Consider the following 12,609-nt stretch of genomic DNA (forward strand, 5'->3'; position numbering starts at 1 on the left):
TGTTTGTCAATCAACACAGTGTCATGATTGGTTAGCCATTACCACTTTGTCAGTCTGGATCTGGAAGTCCCACAGGATCTTAGCTTGGTCATTCTCAACCACCTTAGGAGGTGTCTTTCATTCTGACCTTGGGACTTCCAGCCCATACTCAGTGCAGATGTTCCTGTACACTATGGATCTTGGCTGTTTTGTCCTGGACAGTGGCTCTGACGTTCACCAGTCCTCAGCCTTCCTCGTTCCACTTAGTGTACAGTCTCAGGGTTCTGGACTTAGATTGAAACCCTCCATACATTGTGAGGAGCTTCCTTGTCTTGATATCAGTGGCCTCTATCTCCTCCTTTGGCCAGCTTATTATACCAGCGAGGTATCTGATGACTGGTAGGGTGTACGTGTTGATGGCTTATATCTTGCTCTTCCCATTCAGCCGACTTTTCAGGACCTGCCTTACTCTGTAGATATTTGGCTGTGGCTGACTTCCTTGCGACCTGCCTGTGGGATCACAAGGTATTTGTAGCTGTCCTGAGCATCTGCAATGCTGCCCTCTGGTAGTTCAACCCCCTCGGTTCTGATCATCTCCCCTCTCTTCGATACCATCCGACCACACTTGTCTAGTCTGAATGACATTCCGATGTCATTGCTGTAGATCCTGGTGATGTGGATCAGTGAGTTACTCTTTGTGATGATCTGGCTGAGGGGGTTCAGGCCTATGCAGAACTGCAGTGGGGATAGTGCATCACCTTGGTATATGCCGCACTTGATGGTAACTTGTGCAATTGGCTCTGAGTTGGCCTCCACAGTCATTTTCCACAGCCCCATTAAGTTCTTGATGAAGGCTCTTAGTGTCCTGTTGATGTTGACATTTCCAAGAATTCCAGTATCCAAGTGTGTGGCATTGAGTCATAGGCTTTCTTGTAATCAATCCAGGCGGTTGGTCTTCCTGGTCTTGCAGTCTTGGGTGACTGCTCTATTGACCAGTAGCTGGTGCTTGGCTCCCCTGTTATTACTACCAATTCCTTTCTGGGCCCTGCTCATGTATTGGGCCATGTGCTTATTCATCGTAGCCACTACAATGCCTGACAGGAGCCTCCATGTTGTACAGAGGAAGGTTATTGGCTGGTAGTTGGATGGAATCCAATGGAATCCAATCCATGGCCCTTTTGGGGGTCCTTCATGGTCAAGACTGTCTGCCCTTGGGTTAGTCACTCTGGGTGGGTCCCATCCATCAGCAGTTGGTTCATTTGTACTGTCAGGTATTCATGGAGTGCAGTTAGTTTCTTTAGCCAGTAGGTGTGGGTCATGTCCGGGCCTGGTGCTGTCCGGCTCTTCATACCTGACACTTGGATGTCTGTCATTGTAATGGTTACTGGATCTTGTTCTGGCAGATTGCTGTGGTCTGCTCTTAGATCCACTGGCCACTGAGCACTGGTGTTATGTGGTGCCTCCTTCTCCCATACACTCTTCCAGTATTGTTCAGTCTCAGCCGTAGGTGGATCTGCTCTCGTGTCCTTGCCACTGAGAGTACACTTTGGATTCTTCAGTGGAGAACATCCTATTTATTTCCTGGCTTCTGCTTCTCCTGTGTATCGCTACAGATGGGTAGCCAGAGCTGTGAGCCTTTGCTTGGCAGTCTCCAGTGCCCCTGGTATAGACAGTTTGTTGTACTTCCTAGGTATCCCTTTCGTCCCCACACCTTTCTGTAGCTCTGAGAGTTGACTAACTTCTCTCTGTGTCGCCTTGATCTTGGCCTCCAGCCTCCTTCTACAAGGGGGGTAATGCTCTTTGTGGCTTATGGTGTTCATCTAGTAGCCAAGCATCTCTAGGATCACTGTTGCTGTAATGTATATCAGCTGATTGGTTTCAGTCATGGTCCTTGTAGGGATAGTACATAGTGCTGCATTCACATCCTCTAGCAGACTTTCAGAGGGTACTTAGCCTTAGTAATCAGCTACGGGGGTGCCGGGTGTCCAGCTTAGTCATGATTTTCAATCTCAGGTCAGTGGCCCTTGTGTTAAGGGAATCTGTGTCGTAAGGGCTTGGTACCCAATCTCAGAGTGTGGGGATGATGATATCTCCCCCCTGACCTGTCATCCTGGCTCCCCCTTGCCATAACATGTTCATTGTACCTCATCAGTCTCTAGCTGTGATAGCAGTTTCCGTTTGCGGATGTTGGAACACTGGGCTAGTAGTTGTTTCCATATATCCCACAGCCTCTGCATGTAGCTCCTCTCACTGGGGTTACTTCTATAGTAGCATTCCAACAGATTCATACTCTCTGCTCTACTCCAACTGTCTTGTTCCAGTAGCCCATTTCTCATCAGGTTGCCCTGGTCCCCCAACACCTGACGCAGATCTTGTTGAACCAACGTCAGAGCCAGTATGACTCTCCGGTTTATCCTGGAAAGGCTAGCAGCATTAAGGACCTTGCCTAAGGGTCTACACTGGATATGATAGCAGCTGGATAGCTCAGTGGTTAACACTACTGACTTTGGCACAGGAGGTTGGGGGTTTAAATCCTGGTCAGGGTGGGGGTAACACATATATATAATTCTATTTTTGTAATAAAATTCAATCTATCTTTGCACAAAATACACCTTTTGTAAATTGTTCCTGTTCAGGGAAGACACTGAAAATACTAAGGGCTTAAGGGTTCCTCCTGCCCCTTAGCGGGAGGTGGCGTAGTCAGGCATAGAAGGGTATTTTCTGTACCAGGTACTACACATGGTTATATCACTAAAAAGAAGTCAGGTCAAGACACACAAGCAGTCAGACGATCAGACAGGTTGGAAACAAACACTCAGTTTAGCCACAAATTTAGAAGAGTAAACAGAGATGAACAGTTAAGTCACCCAAACTGTGTTTAATAAACATCCATCACAGTTTACAGACTTCCTGCTTCAACTTTGACCCACTGTATTTCCATGTACTGTAGTTGTATGCACAGTTGTCTTGTGTAATGAGGGATTATTCACTTTGAGGTCTGCTCACCTCCTAATAAAATGGTTTGGATAATTTGAATTAACTGTGGGCTTGTTTCCAATGTGTCTGATTGTCTCTATGGCTCATTTCTACACTTGTCTAACTCCTTGTAAGCATTGATTGACTTATTTTACTAACTGATAGACATTATGCTCAAAAATTACAAAAATAAGTTGAAAGTTGAAACAAATCATAATCATCCTTTAAAGCAGAGGGCACTCCCCAGGAAGCACCTTCATCTTGTAAATTGGATTATGTGGTATCTTGGTTGCAAAGCTGATTATTTCATTCTAACACAAATCATCAATCATTACAACTTGACAGCAGTCTGGTCAGTAATTAAAGAGATATGTTGCTTTGGACCCAAGTGTTGGATGGATGAATATAAGGCAAAACCATGAACGTACTATGAACGTAGCAGCTGTTTTATCAATCATGTCCTTTTCTACGAACCCAGTTCCCTTTAGGATATTTGTGTGTTGATAACATAGTTGCATTGAGCACATTACCGCAGAAGAAAATTCTGTTGATTAAATCATGATTTTGAAGTTATTCCTCTATTACTAGTGCTTCTGACCTTGCCAAACCACCTATTCTAACTTAACATGGCCTCATTCCCAGCCCTTCCACCAGTGTCCTGAAGCCAACCCTTTCCCATGAGTTTTCCATCAAATCCTACATTTTCTCCCAAAAACTCACACCCCCTTCCCTCCACAATTAATTCACTCATTTATCCTCTGTTCTAGTCAAGGTCAAGGCCTGTGATATCTTAATTAAAGAAAAAAAGGAAGAAGAAAGTTTTCTGTCTTCAAATGAAGCCTCAAATTTGCGAGCTGTTCAATCAGATCTTTTAAACTCACTTAACCCCCGATTAATCCCCAGTGCTCTTCAGTTGGCTGAGCTTCCCACTAATGAAATTTAGAGAAAAGGAAGCCGCCATAACAGATTCAGCACACATTGCTGGGACAAGTTGGAGACATGACAAGCATCTGCAGAATCACACAGGCAGTGTGAACCAGAGGCTTCATGGATGCAATGGGAAGGTCTTTGGCTCTTGGGACATCTGTCTCTGCTACCTTCTTTCCAGGCTCCTCATTTATCAATGCTATATACAAGAAAGAATAAGAAAGACAGAGAAAGAATATGAAAAATATAAATCATTCGTGCCTTTTCAAGCAAGGTGTGGGATTTTGTCATTTGTTCTTATACTTGGCAGAACCAAGCTATGTGAATTTCAAACAACACACATACACAGCATCTGTACAGTATGTTCAGCTGTCAAAATACCATCTACGAATACTGAATGGACTAATATCATGGAATAAACAGCAAACTGACAACATAAAGGATGCAAATACATAAAAAGCATCTCACTTCACATATTTCATATAAAGCACTTAACCTACTAATAGTTTCTTTTTGTTAAGAAATTAATTGATATTAGCTGTTTTAGTCATTAAAGTGTGTCTGAACAACTGTCAGTTATTACAAAAAGTGGAAAATGGGCTTTTAGCCATCAGTGTGTTCAGTGTTGGCTTTTGCAACGATGATCATTTTTATAGATGAAGGGGCAAATTTGGTGTTACAGCTGGGACCAGTGTTGGGAGACAGTCTGTCCTTAGAGGAAAACAACAGTCAAATGAGGACTAAGAAATTGCCAGTCCCAATTACCAGTCCCACAATGGCTGAGCATTTGATCACGCTGTTTATTAACAGCACTGATGGTACCCTGCAATTCAATTTAAATTAGTTCAGAGGAAACATAATTTATCCCTGTTACGTTAACAGGTTTTTTCAAACTTAATCGGGGCCATCATGTTTCCTCAACCGTAAACTTGTATGAATTGATTTTTTTAATAAATGTGTAATGTAATCTGGCCGGTATTACTTTTGTGCAGATTGAATGTATATGAACACAGTTTGTAGGATACAGGGTTGATGGTACAGCTACAAACCTGTAGGTGTATCTGGTGTATCTGAACAGTTTGGACAAAGAACATAAGCTTAGAGGCCAGAATAACTGTTTCATTCCTCACACTACATGGGGCATAAGGTACTGCTGAGGGCACAACATTAAATGTCGTTCTCTTTTTCCAATATTTTAACCAGTAAGTGGTTTTCTCTCTCTGCTTTCTGTATTAAAGTTTGTAACACTGGGCTGAAGTGAGGAGAATAACATGTACAGGAGTCAGTTAACATTTCTCATATAATATCTTTTATTTTTGTAAAAGATCGGCAAGCGCCAGACTTTAAGTTTAAGGCTTTCAGGATCTGAAGGACAAAACAAAATTGAAAAATACTGTTTTCTTCTTTCTAATTTATCTAAAGTCATTAGTTTTTCCTGCTTCACATAAAACACATTTCAACTCAGCACATCCTTCACACTGACTGACAAATATAACTGGTTTATTATATCTGTAACACCTGTTTTTATTTCTTCATAAGTGCAAAGTCTGTATGAGTACATCAGATTAGCTCTATATAATATATAGAGTAACAGTATAAACCTGTTTTCTATGTCACAGACAGTGGTCCCAGCTTTCAGCAAAAGCACTGAACATTAGTGTGGTTAACAGAATATATCAGTAGACAGTGTGCTGCCTGGATGAGCAGTAATAGGCTTGTGTGGTGAGCTTGAGGTTCTCATTGGTCTTCTGAACAGCATCTCAAGAGCTTCACACCATAGGCAGCTCATGATAGGCTGCATATTGTCCAGTCACATGATGGTAAATCTGTACAAACAAGAACAAATCCGAAAACATATTTATACTCAATTACGTACATATGTCCTAGTAATAAAATATACATATGTGTGTGTGCACTGAGTCCCCACCTGCCTCTCGATGTCAGCCAACAGGCTGCTGGCTCCCAGGCGGAACAGGTGAGGGCAGAGCCAGTCGTTGCCCAGCTCCTCTTTGATCAGAGTGAGCCATACCAGAGATTCTTGGGCCGTTCGGATCCCCCCTGCTGGCTTAAAGCCCACCTGAGGGAACACACACCTCTGTTAACAGGACACACACTCTTCACTTAAAGCAAGATTGCACTTGAAACTTTGAGGGTTTCATTGGTGTAATTGTTTAACTGCTACACAGACAGAAATAATGTCATTTAGGCCAAAATGCCTGTCAACCCCCCCCAAAAAAACTAAAATGGAAATAAAAAAATAATTTTGCGGCAGAAATTCTGCCTTTTTCAGCAATTCATGTAAACATGATGAATACAGTAATATTACATGTATTTGTTAAACAAAACAAATGTGAAAAAATGTTAGACTCTGAAATATATACAGTTAAAGTTTTATGAAGAATATAGATATAAACGCAAAATGATTGAAGTGTTTTATTTTTAGTATCTGCTGTTTCATCCAGTAATAGTTTTTCACTTGAAAAGTGAAAATTCAAATGCTAATGAGGTAATCCTGTTTCACCACATACAGCAATTTGCATCCCTGAGGTATAATATCACCATGTATTGTGCAGCAAAGCTAACTTGTCTAAACTTTTTTGCTCAATTGAGCTGAGGCTCAAACCTGCAATAGAATGTGAAGGGTTACATATGTTGCAGACTCTGAAGAGCCTGAGCAGAACCTGTCCTGTGCAAACTGTATGACTTTTTTAAGATCTCTTATTTTTGTGCCATTATTTGGCCAATTTGCATCAAATTTGACATGCACATAGTGGATGTGTATAGCAAATATGGTGAAATTTGAAATACAGAATGTATTGATGAGATATTTTCAAAATACATGTTGCAGTGGCTTCTATTGTTGGATTTATATCAAATTTGATGGATGTGCCTGTTAAATCATACGCAATTTGGAGCTTGGTGAGATACACTGGGTTTTTTTTTTTCAAAAATGGATGGGTGGAAACAAGCCCACAGTTAATGCTATGTTTCTTGTGAGCAAAAAAAGTAAAACAAAATGTTTGAGGTAAATACTGACAAGCAGGTTTCAGGGAATCTCTTAACACTAACTTTATCATGAAATAAGTATGCAAAAGTAAATTTTGTTGGAAAATTTGACAGGAGGAGATGGGCGTGGCTTATATCAGAAGATGCAACTTGATATGGGGAATGGGAGGATACGAAGTACCTGAAGTACCTGAATGTGGGATGTACAATTAATGAGTTATGAATAAAAATGTTTTTGTCTTCCTGAGTAATTTTTGTCTGCATCAAGTTCAAACACTGTCACACTTTCCCTGAAAATGTGGCTTTTCTAACTTTAAACAGTTTAGGCTATACAATCATTTATGTCAGAGGAAAACTTACGATAAAAGCTGTAACAAATACAATATGGTTTCAGCAACATTACCTACATATATACCTACATGGAGGATTTACACCTACCTGTGTTGTAAATATAGTCCAGCCAGAACTCCAAGTGACAATTTAATTTTAGCATTATTCTTTCCAGGATATTAAGCATCACACTCAAAGTTTACATTCTCAAAAAAATATCAATTATAGCCCAACAGGCTTCAAACTGTCAACATAGAGTTGGTGCTAAAATGCAGTTAGTTATGTGAGTTGTTATGTAGTTATGTGAGCAACAGTGCACACACATTACAGGATCGTGAATTCAATTTCAGAGAAATTTGGTGATGATTTAACCTGACGAACCATCATCCAATCACCATATTTGGCAGGTGATTGGATGAACCATTCGTCTATCACCGTCTTACCTTGCGAGGCAACAGGATTTGCAACATAAGCGCATAACTTAGAGCCTTACAGATGGATTCTCATGTGACCTTGTGAATCCAGCTGCCTCACAAGGTAAGTGATGATTGACATTCATGTTTAAACCAGGGCACAAAAGAGGGAGTCCATGTAAGGCAAGTAATGATATTAAAATAGTACCATTTTCCTGGGCAAAGTGACTTGATATACAATATTACATCTGTAATTACTGAGATGTAGAAATGACACTGTCTGCTAAAACAGTGTATGATGTGTGGTGGTAGTAACACTGATGCCTGGAATGAAGTATCAGTCAAATGTTTCAGTCTATCTTGTGTGATGAAGGACACACTTCTCTTGTCATTCTATCTCTGCCCACAAAACACATTTTTAATCCACTCTTTGCCATGATAAATATGTATATCAGCATGGCACTGTTTACAAGCTCTAATCTACAGTGTGTTTAGTTGTGACTTATTATTATCACTAACCCTAACCCTAATAATGATATAAAAAAAAAAGAGATAGATAAATGAAAACCAGACTTTATTTTTATTAGGACATATATGGTTATACAGATTAGCCCACATCTACGTATGGCTAACTGTGGAAGTTTGCATTACACTTTTAAGCGTATATAGAACAAAGTATGTGAATATTGAGTGAGCAGGGCTTTATAAATTGGAAGAAAACACTGCAATTGCTTATTTGTTAGTTTGTGTTGATTTTTGGTCTTGCTCTCCACAGGTATTGGTGCACCTGGTTACTGAAATTGAGTAGTTAAAATGTTGTGCTCTTCAGCTTAAAGAGAAGACTCTATAAAGCTGATCTACAGTGTGTGGCTCATTATCTCTTCTCGTTCACTAGGGAAATCCTACATCCTACAGAAAGGCAGGAGTAAGTACTGTACCTTGTGGCCTGTACACAGGAAGTAGTCACGGATGGCCCTCACCATCACTATGGCGACGGGGTAAGTAGCGTTGATGGTCTCCTTTCCAGTGGACGTCTTTATGAAGTCGGAACCTGTTGGGTTTAAGCAGGTGACACCAAGTCTTCAACACACTGACATATATTGAGGGCCGTGTAGTACAGTCTGTCAGTACACTTTCTATTCAGCTGCTCCACATTCAAAACTTTACAGGAAGATTCAACATAAGGTGAGCAGCTAGTAGGAAAGCAGAGTCAGACAGTGTTGGTGTGAGGGTGCAGACAGTGGATGGACGGGGCATTATTCTGACAGTCTGGCCTGGCCAGACAAGAACATATGCTGCTGCTGATGGCTAACAGAGGGCAGCTGCACGCTCATCAATAACATCCTTCATTTTTCCTTTCTTCCGTCTCAGGCAATTATGTTTTACCAGCTTTCCTGATAAAAATAGAAGATGAAATGACGCTCTTAATAGATTACCCACAAACTGCGGACTGAAGGCAAGAAAAAAAAATTTAAAAATCAGCCCCCCTGTCTCCTTGGTGTATAATGACTGTTCATTACTGAACAGAACAAGATGAACATTTTCCAGTTCATTAAAGACATGTTCTATGTATTTTTCCAGTCAGGTCTTTTTTTCCAGCCTTTCTGCCCTCTTCCTCAAACTGGCATAATCCTTAAGATTCGTTATGGGGAGTCTTAATTACCAGATAATGGATAACGGTTATTAAATGTGGGTGGCGGTAATGAAGCTCTATTCATTTGCTTGGGCAGAGGGATACTGGCAGGGAACAGCAGAGTAAAATAGCCTGCATCAGAGATTAATAGGTGAAATTATCATTCAATTTCAGGAATCTCATACGCAATTCATAGGAACAAGGGGAGATTAAGGAGCGAGTGTGGCGACAAAAGCAATGCATTTTAATAATGATCTCTATCAGAGCCCCTGACAATTTGGTTCTGTAATCGGCTTATTATGTGATGGCTAGTTAAGCAGACTGTGTGTGTGTGTGTGTGTGTGTGTGTGTGTGTATGTGTGTGCGTGCGTGCATGAGAGCAAAAGAGCTCCACTCATCAGATTTGCATTTTCAAAAGGCAAAAGAAAATTTAAGCAGCAGCGCCACAAGCCGGATGCCAACAAGAATTACACAGCTTTTCACTGACTTTAACATCAGACTTTTTAAAACCTCTTTAGTACCACATGAAAATCAGACCAATGTCAATCAATGTCCACTTAATAGCTGAAACATATGTATGGTGGCTTCTTCAAGACTGCAGCCTCTGGTTTAACAGTGATGTGCAGTCAACAGCAACAAGACTTAAAGGGAGGAGATGATTAAACATGGTGAGCTGCTTGAGTTGTCCTGTAACCAGCAATCTCAGCTACTGATATCATGAGACTCATTACAGTTTAACAGAAGTGTGTCTGTAAGATTTTAATTCGCCATAGTTCCATCAGCCTCTAAACAAACTCATATTTACTTCAAAACTCATATTTACTGACAGAAACATTCTCCATCAGCTGAGAACAAGGAAATGTGTCCACTACACAATCTAAGTATCTCATTTTATTAAAGGACAGGTTCACTATTTCTATTTCTATCTCTATCTTAAAACAACAGTTAGGTTCCCAAATGAACATTGAAACAGGTTTTTCTTGCTGTAATCATTCCTAAAGTTCATACTGGCCACCAGAAGATCCCTTCATAATGAACTTAGAATGTAAGTGGTGGGGGCCAAAATCCACAGTCTTCCTTCTATACGAAAATGTAAGTTTATCTGAAGCTAATCCAAATTAGTAAAATCAAGTAGATATTTTTCAAAGTTACAGTCTTTTTAGTGCCAAAAAGTCCCTCTGTTTGTTACTATACTACCATCACACTTAATATGGTTACTCAGACTGCTGAAGCCTCATATAAACTTCAGATGAACTTTTAAATGCATTTTTGCACAAAATGACATGTGTGGACATACAGACAGACTGATAACAAGCTGCTTCTCACTCTACGACAGAGTGAAAAAGCCTATTTGCCAAAATGTTCACTTGACAGGAATGGCAACATTTCCGAACAGGTTGTTGAGTTGTTTTGAGACTGACCAGCCATCATGGCAACCAGGCTGGCCTTATAGATGTTGGTGAAGGTGCCCAGTTCTCCAATAGCCAAGATGGTCTTCATGTGGGCATCACCACAGGCCTTCCGAAACTGACAGATCTCATCATACATGGCTGTAGAGAGACACAGGCAACATTTACTAGAGTATCTTTAGCCATGATCAAAATAAATGACCAAAATCAAAAAGACAGGATCAAACCTACTATAATTCCTAAACTCTTAATACATGGAGGGGGAGTATGCCGTCGCTATTTCACCAGTGCTTGAGTAACAAAGTAACGGAACACTAAGAATCTTCTTTATTTTACCAATGCCTTTCTGCACTGGGCCTTCATCAGGGTTACAGAATGTGTAAAAGACCTTTTAAAAATCTTTTAATACACATACTTAAAAGAAAAACAGTTCAATTGCAATAAGTTGAAAAATGCACAAGAACCTTTTCAAGATCTGATTAGGATTCATTCTTAAGTGTGGACTAGAGCTACACTGTGATGACAAAATAATAATTTGTACTGTTTTTCATCAATATTGTAACTAACTAATTTTATTACTAAATCAGAATTATCATTTCAGCAGTGCACTGACATTTTAGTAAGTAGAAGAAATTGCTTTAATGTTAAGTGTGAGTTTTGTTCTCGTGAAAATTATTCACTTTTAAAACTAGAATACTTTTAGTTTCTGATCTAAAATGGTGACAAAACAATCTCCTCTCAAGGTCTACCTTCTTATATTTACTTCATCTGCTGATGAAGAAAATATAAGCAAGCAAGTTGATGGACCTTGAGTGGATATTGTTTTAGCAACTGCTGTTTCCAAGTTTGAGAATGAACTGAAACTTTTAACCAATGTTGGCAAATGGACTAAATGGACTGCATTTACATAGTGACTTTCTAATCTTCCAACCATTACATGCCAACTTTCACCCATACACATACACATACACCAATGGCACAGGCTTAGGGCGAAATTTGGGCTTCAGTATCTTGCCCAAAGACACTTCGACATGTGTACTGGAGGAGCCGAGGATCAAACCACCAAGTAGTGGATGACCCACAGCCACCCCACCAGGCAAGTCCTAAACATGCTTAACATAATGAAGTTTGAACATCTACAGGTCCATAACAACTCCATCTGCTGATTGTGTTGATACTGTGATGCAGACAAAAGCTCCAGACAAAAAAAAAAGATTAAAAAAATGTAAGTTGACCTTGAGTTTTCATGTTCCTCTGTAATGTTAAGCTATTCACACAAAATGACAGAAATTCCAACACAAAAACACAGATAGAAATAAATTTAAAATAAAAGTAACAATAAAAAAACACTTCCTTGCTCTTGACAAAGATTTTAAAAAACTGAAGTTTATAACTCAAAGCAGATGTTTCCTGTGGATATGCAGGCCACAGTCAGAGTAACCTGTGCTAAAATGACTTCTTCTGTCTCTTCATTGTGTGCCCTCAGCCTACCTTCCCACTGTCCTGTGAGAGCGAGCATCCTATTGATGACGATGTCAATCTCAGTGGCTCCGTCAGCCACAGCCATGCGGACTTCCTGCAGCCGGGTCTCTAGTGGTGTCTGGCCTGCTGGGAATCCAGTGGCCACTGGAAGAGGAGGAAACACACATTATCATTTTCTACAGGCACCCTAGACACAGGGCTATTCTCATTTCACTATTTTGTGCCTTCTCATCTTCTCTCTGTCTAACTGCCTGTGACCCAGAAGTGGATCTCAGTGCACCACGTTTAAGAATGTCTCCATTCCTAAAATGCATCTTGAGGTAAGAGGCTTGCTGGAGGAGCTATGATTAAGGATGCACAGGTGTATCCTTTGTGGATTTGCGGTCTTTTTGGCACCAGTGACGTATAAAAGAGATGTGACACACAGCTGGAATCTACCAAACCATGGCAGGAG

The 12,609-nt window shown here is 40.4% G+C and overlaps 1 protein-coding gene across 1 annotated transcript in view; it reads right to left on the reverse strand.

The window, feature by feature from the left end:
• Positions 1 to 5,168: 5,168 nt before the first annotated feature.
• The window catches only part of dera (deoxyribose-phosphate aldolase (putative)), a 21,532-nt gene continuing 14,091 nt past the window's right edge, over positions 5,169 to 12,609 (reverse strand). The window contains exons 5-9 of the mRNA XM_044344076.1: positions 12,165 to 12,299; positions 10,686 to 10,814; positions 8,570 to 8,682; positions 5,810 to 5,959; positions 5,169 to 5,708 (exon numbers count right to left, since the gene is read on the reverse strand). Of these exons, the coding sequence (XP_044200011.1) occupies positions 5,652 to 5,708; positions 5,810 to 5,959; positions 8,570 to 8,682; positions 10,686 to 10,814; positions 12,165 to 12,299 (584 nt within the window). The 3' untranslated portion in view covers positions 5,169 to 5,651. The remainder of the gene's footprint in view (positions 5,709 to 5,809; positions 5,960 to 8,569; positions 8,683 to 10,685; positions 10,815 to 12,164; positions 12,300 to 12,609) is intronic.

Source organism: Thunnus albacares, chromosome 23 (genome assembly GCF_914725855.1).
Source record: "Thunnus albacares chromosome 23, fThuAlb1.1, whole genome shotgun sequence".
In the NCBI taxonomy this organism is placed as follows: domain Eukaryota; kingdom Metazoa; phylum Chordata; class Actinopteri; order Scombriformes; family Scombridae; genus Thunnus; species Thunnus albacares.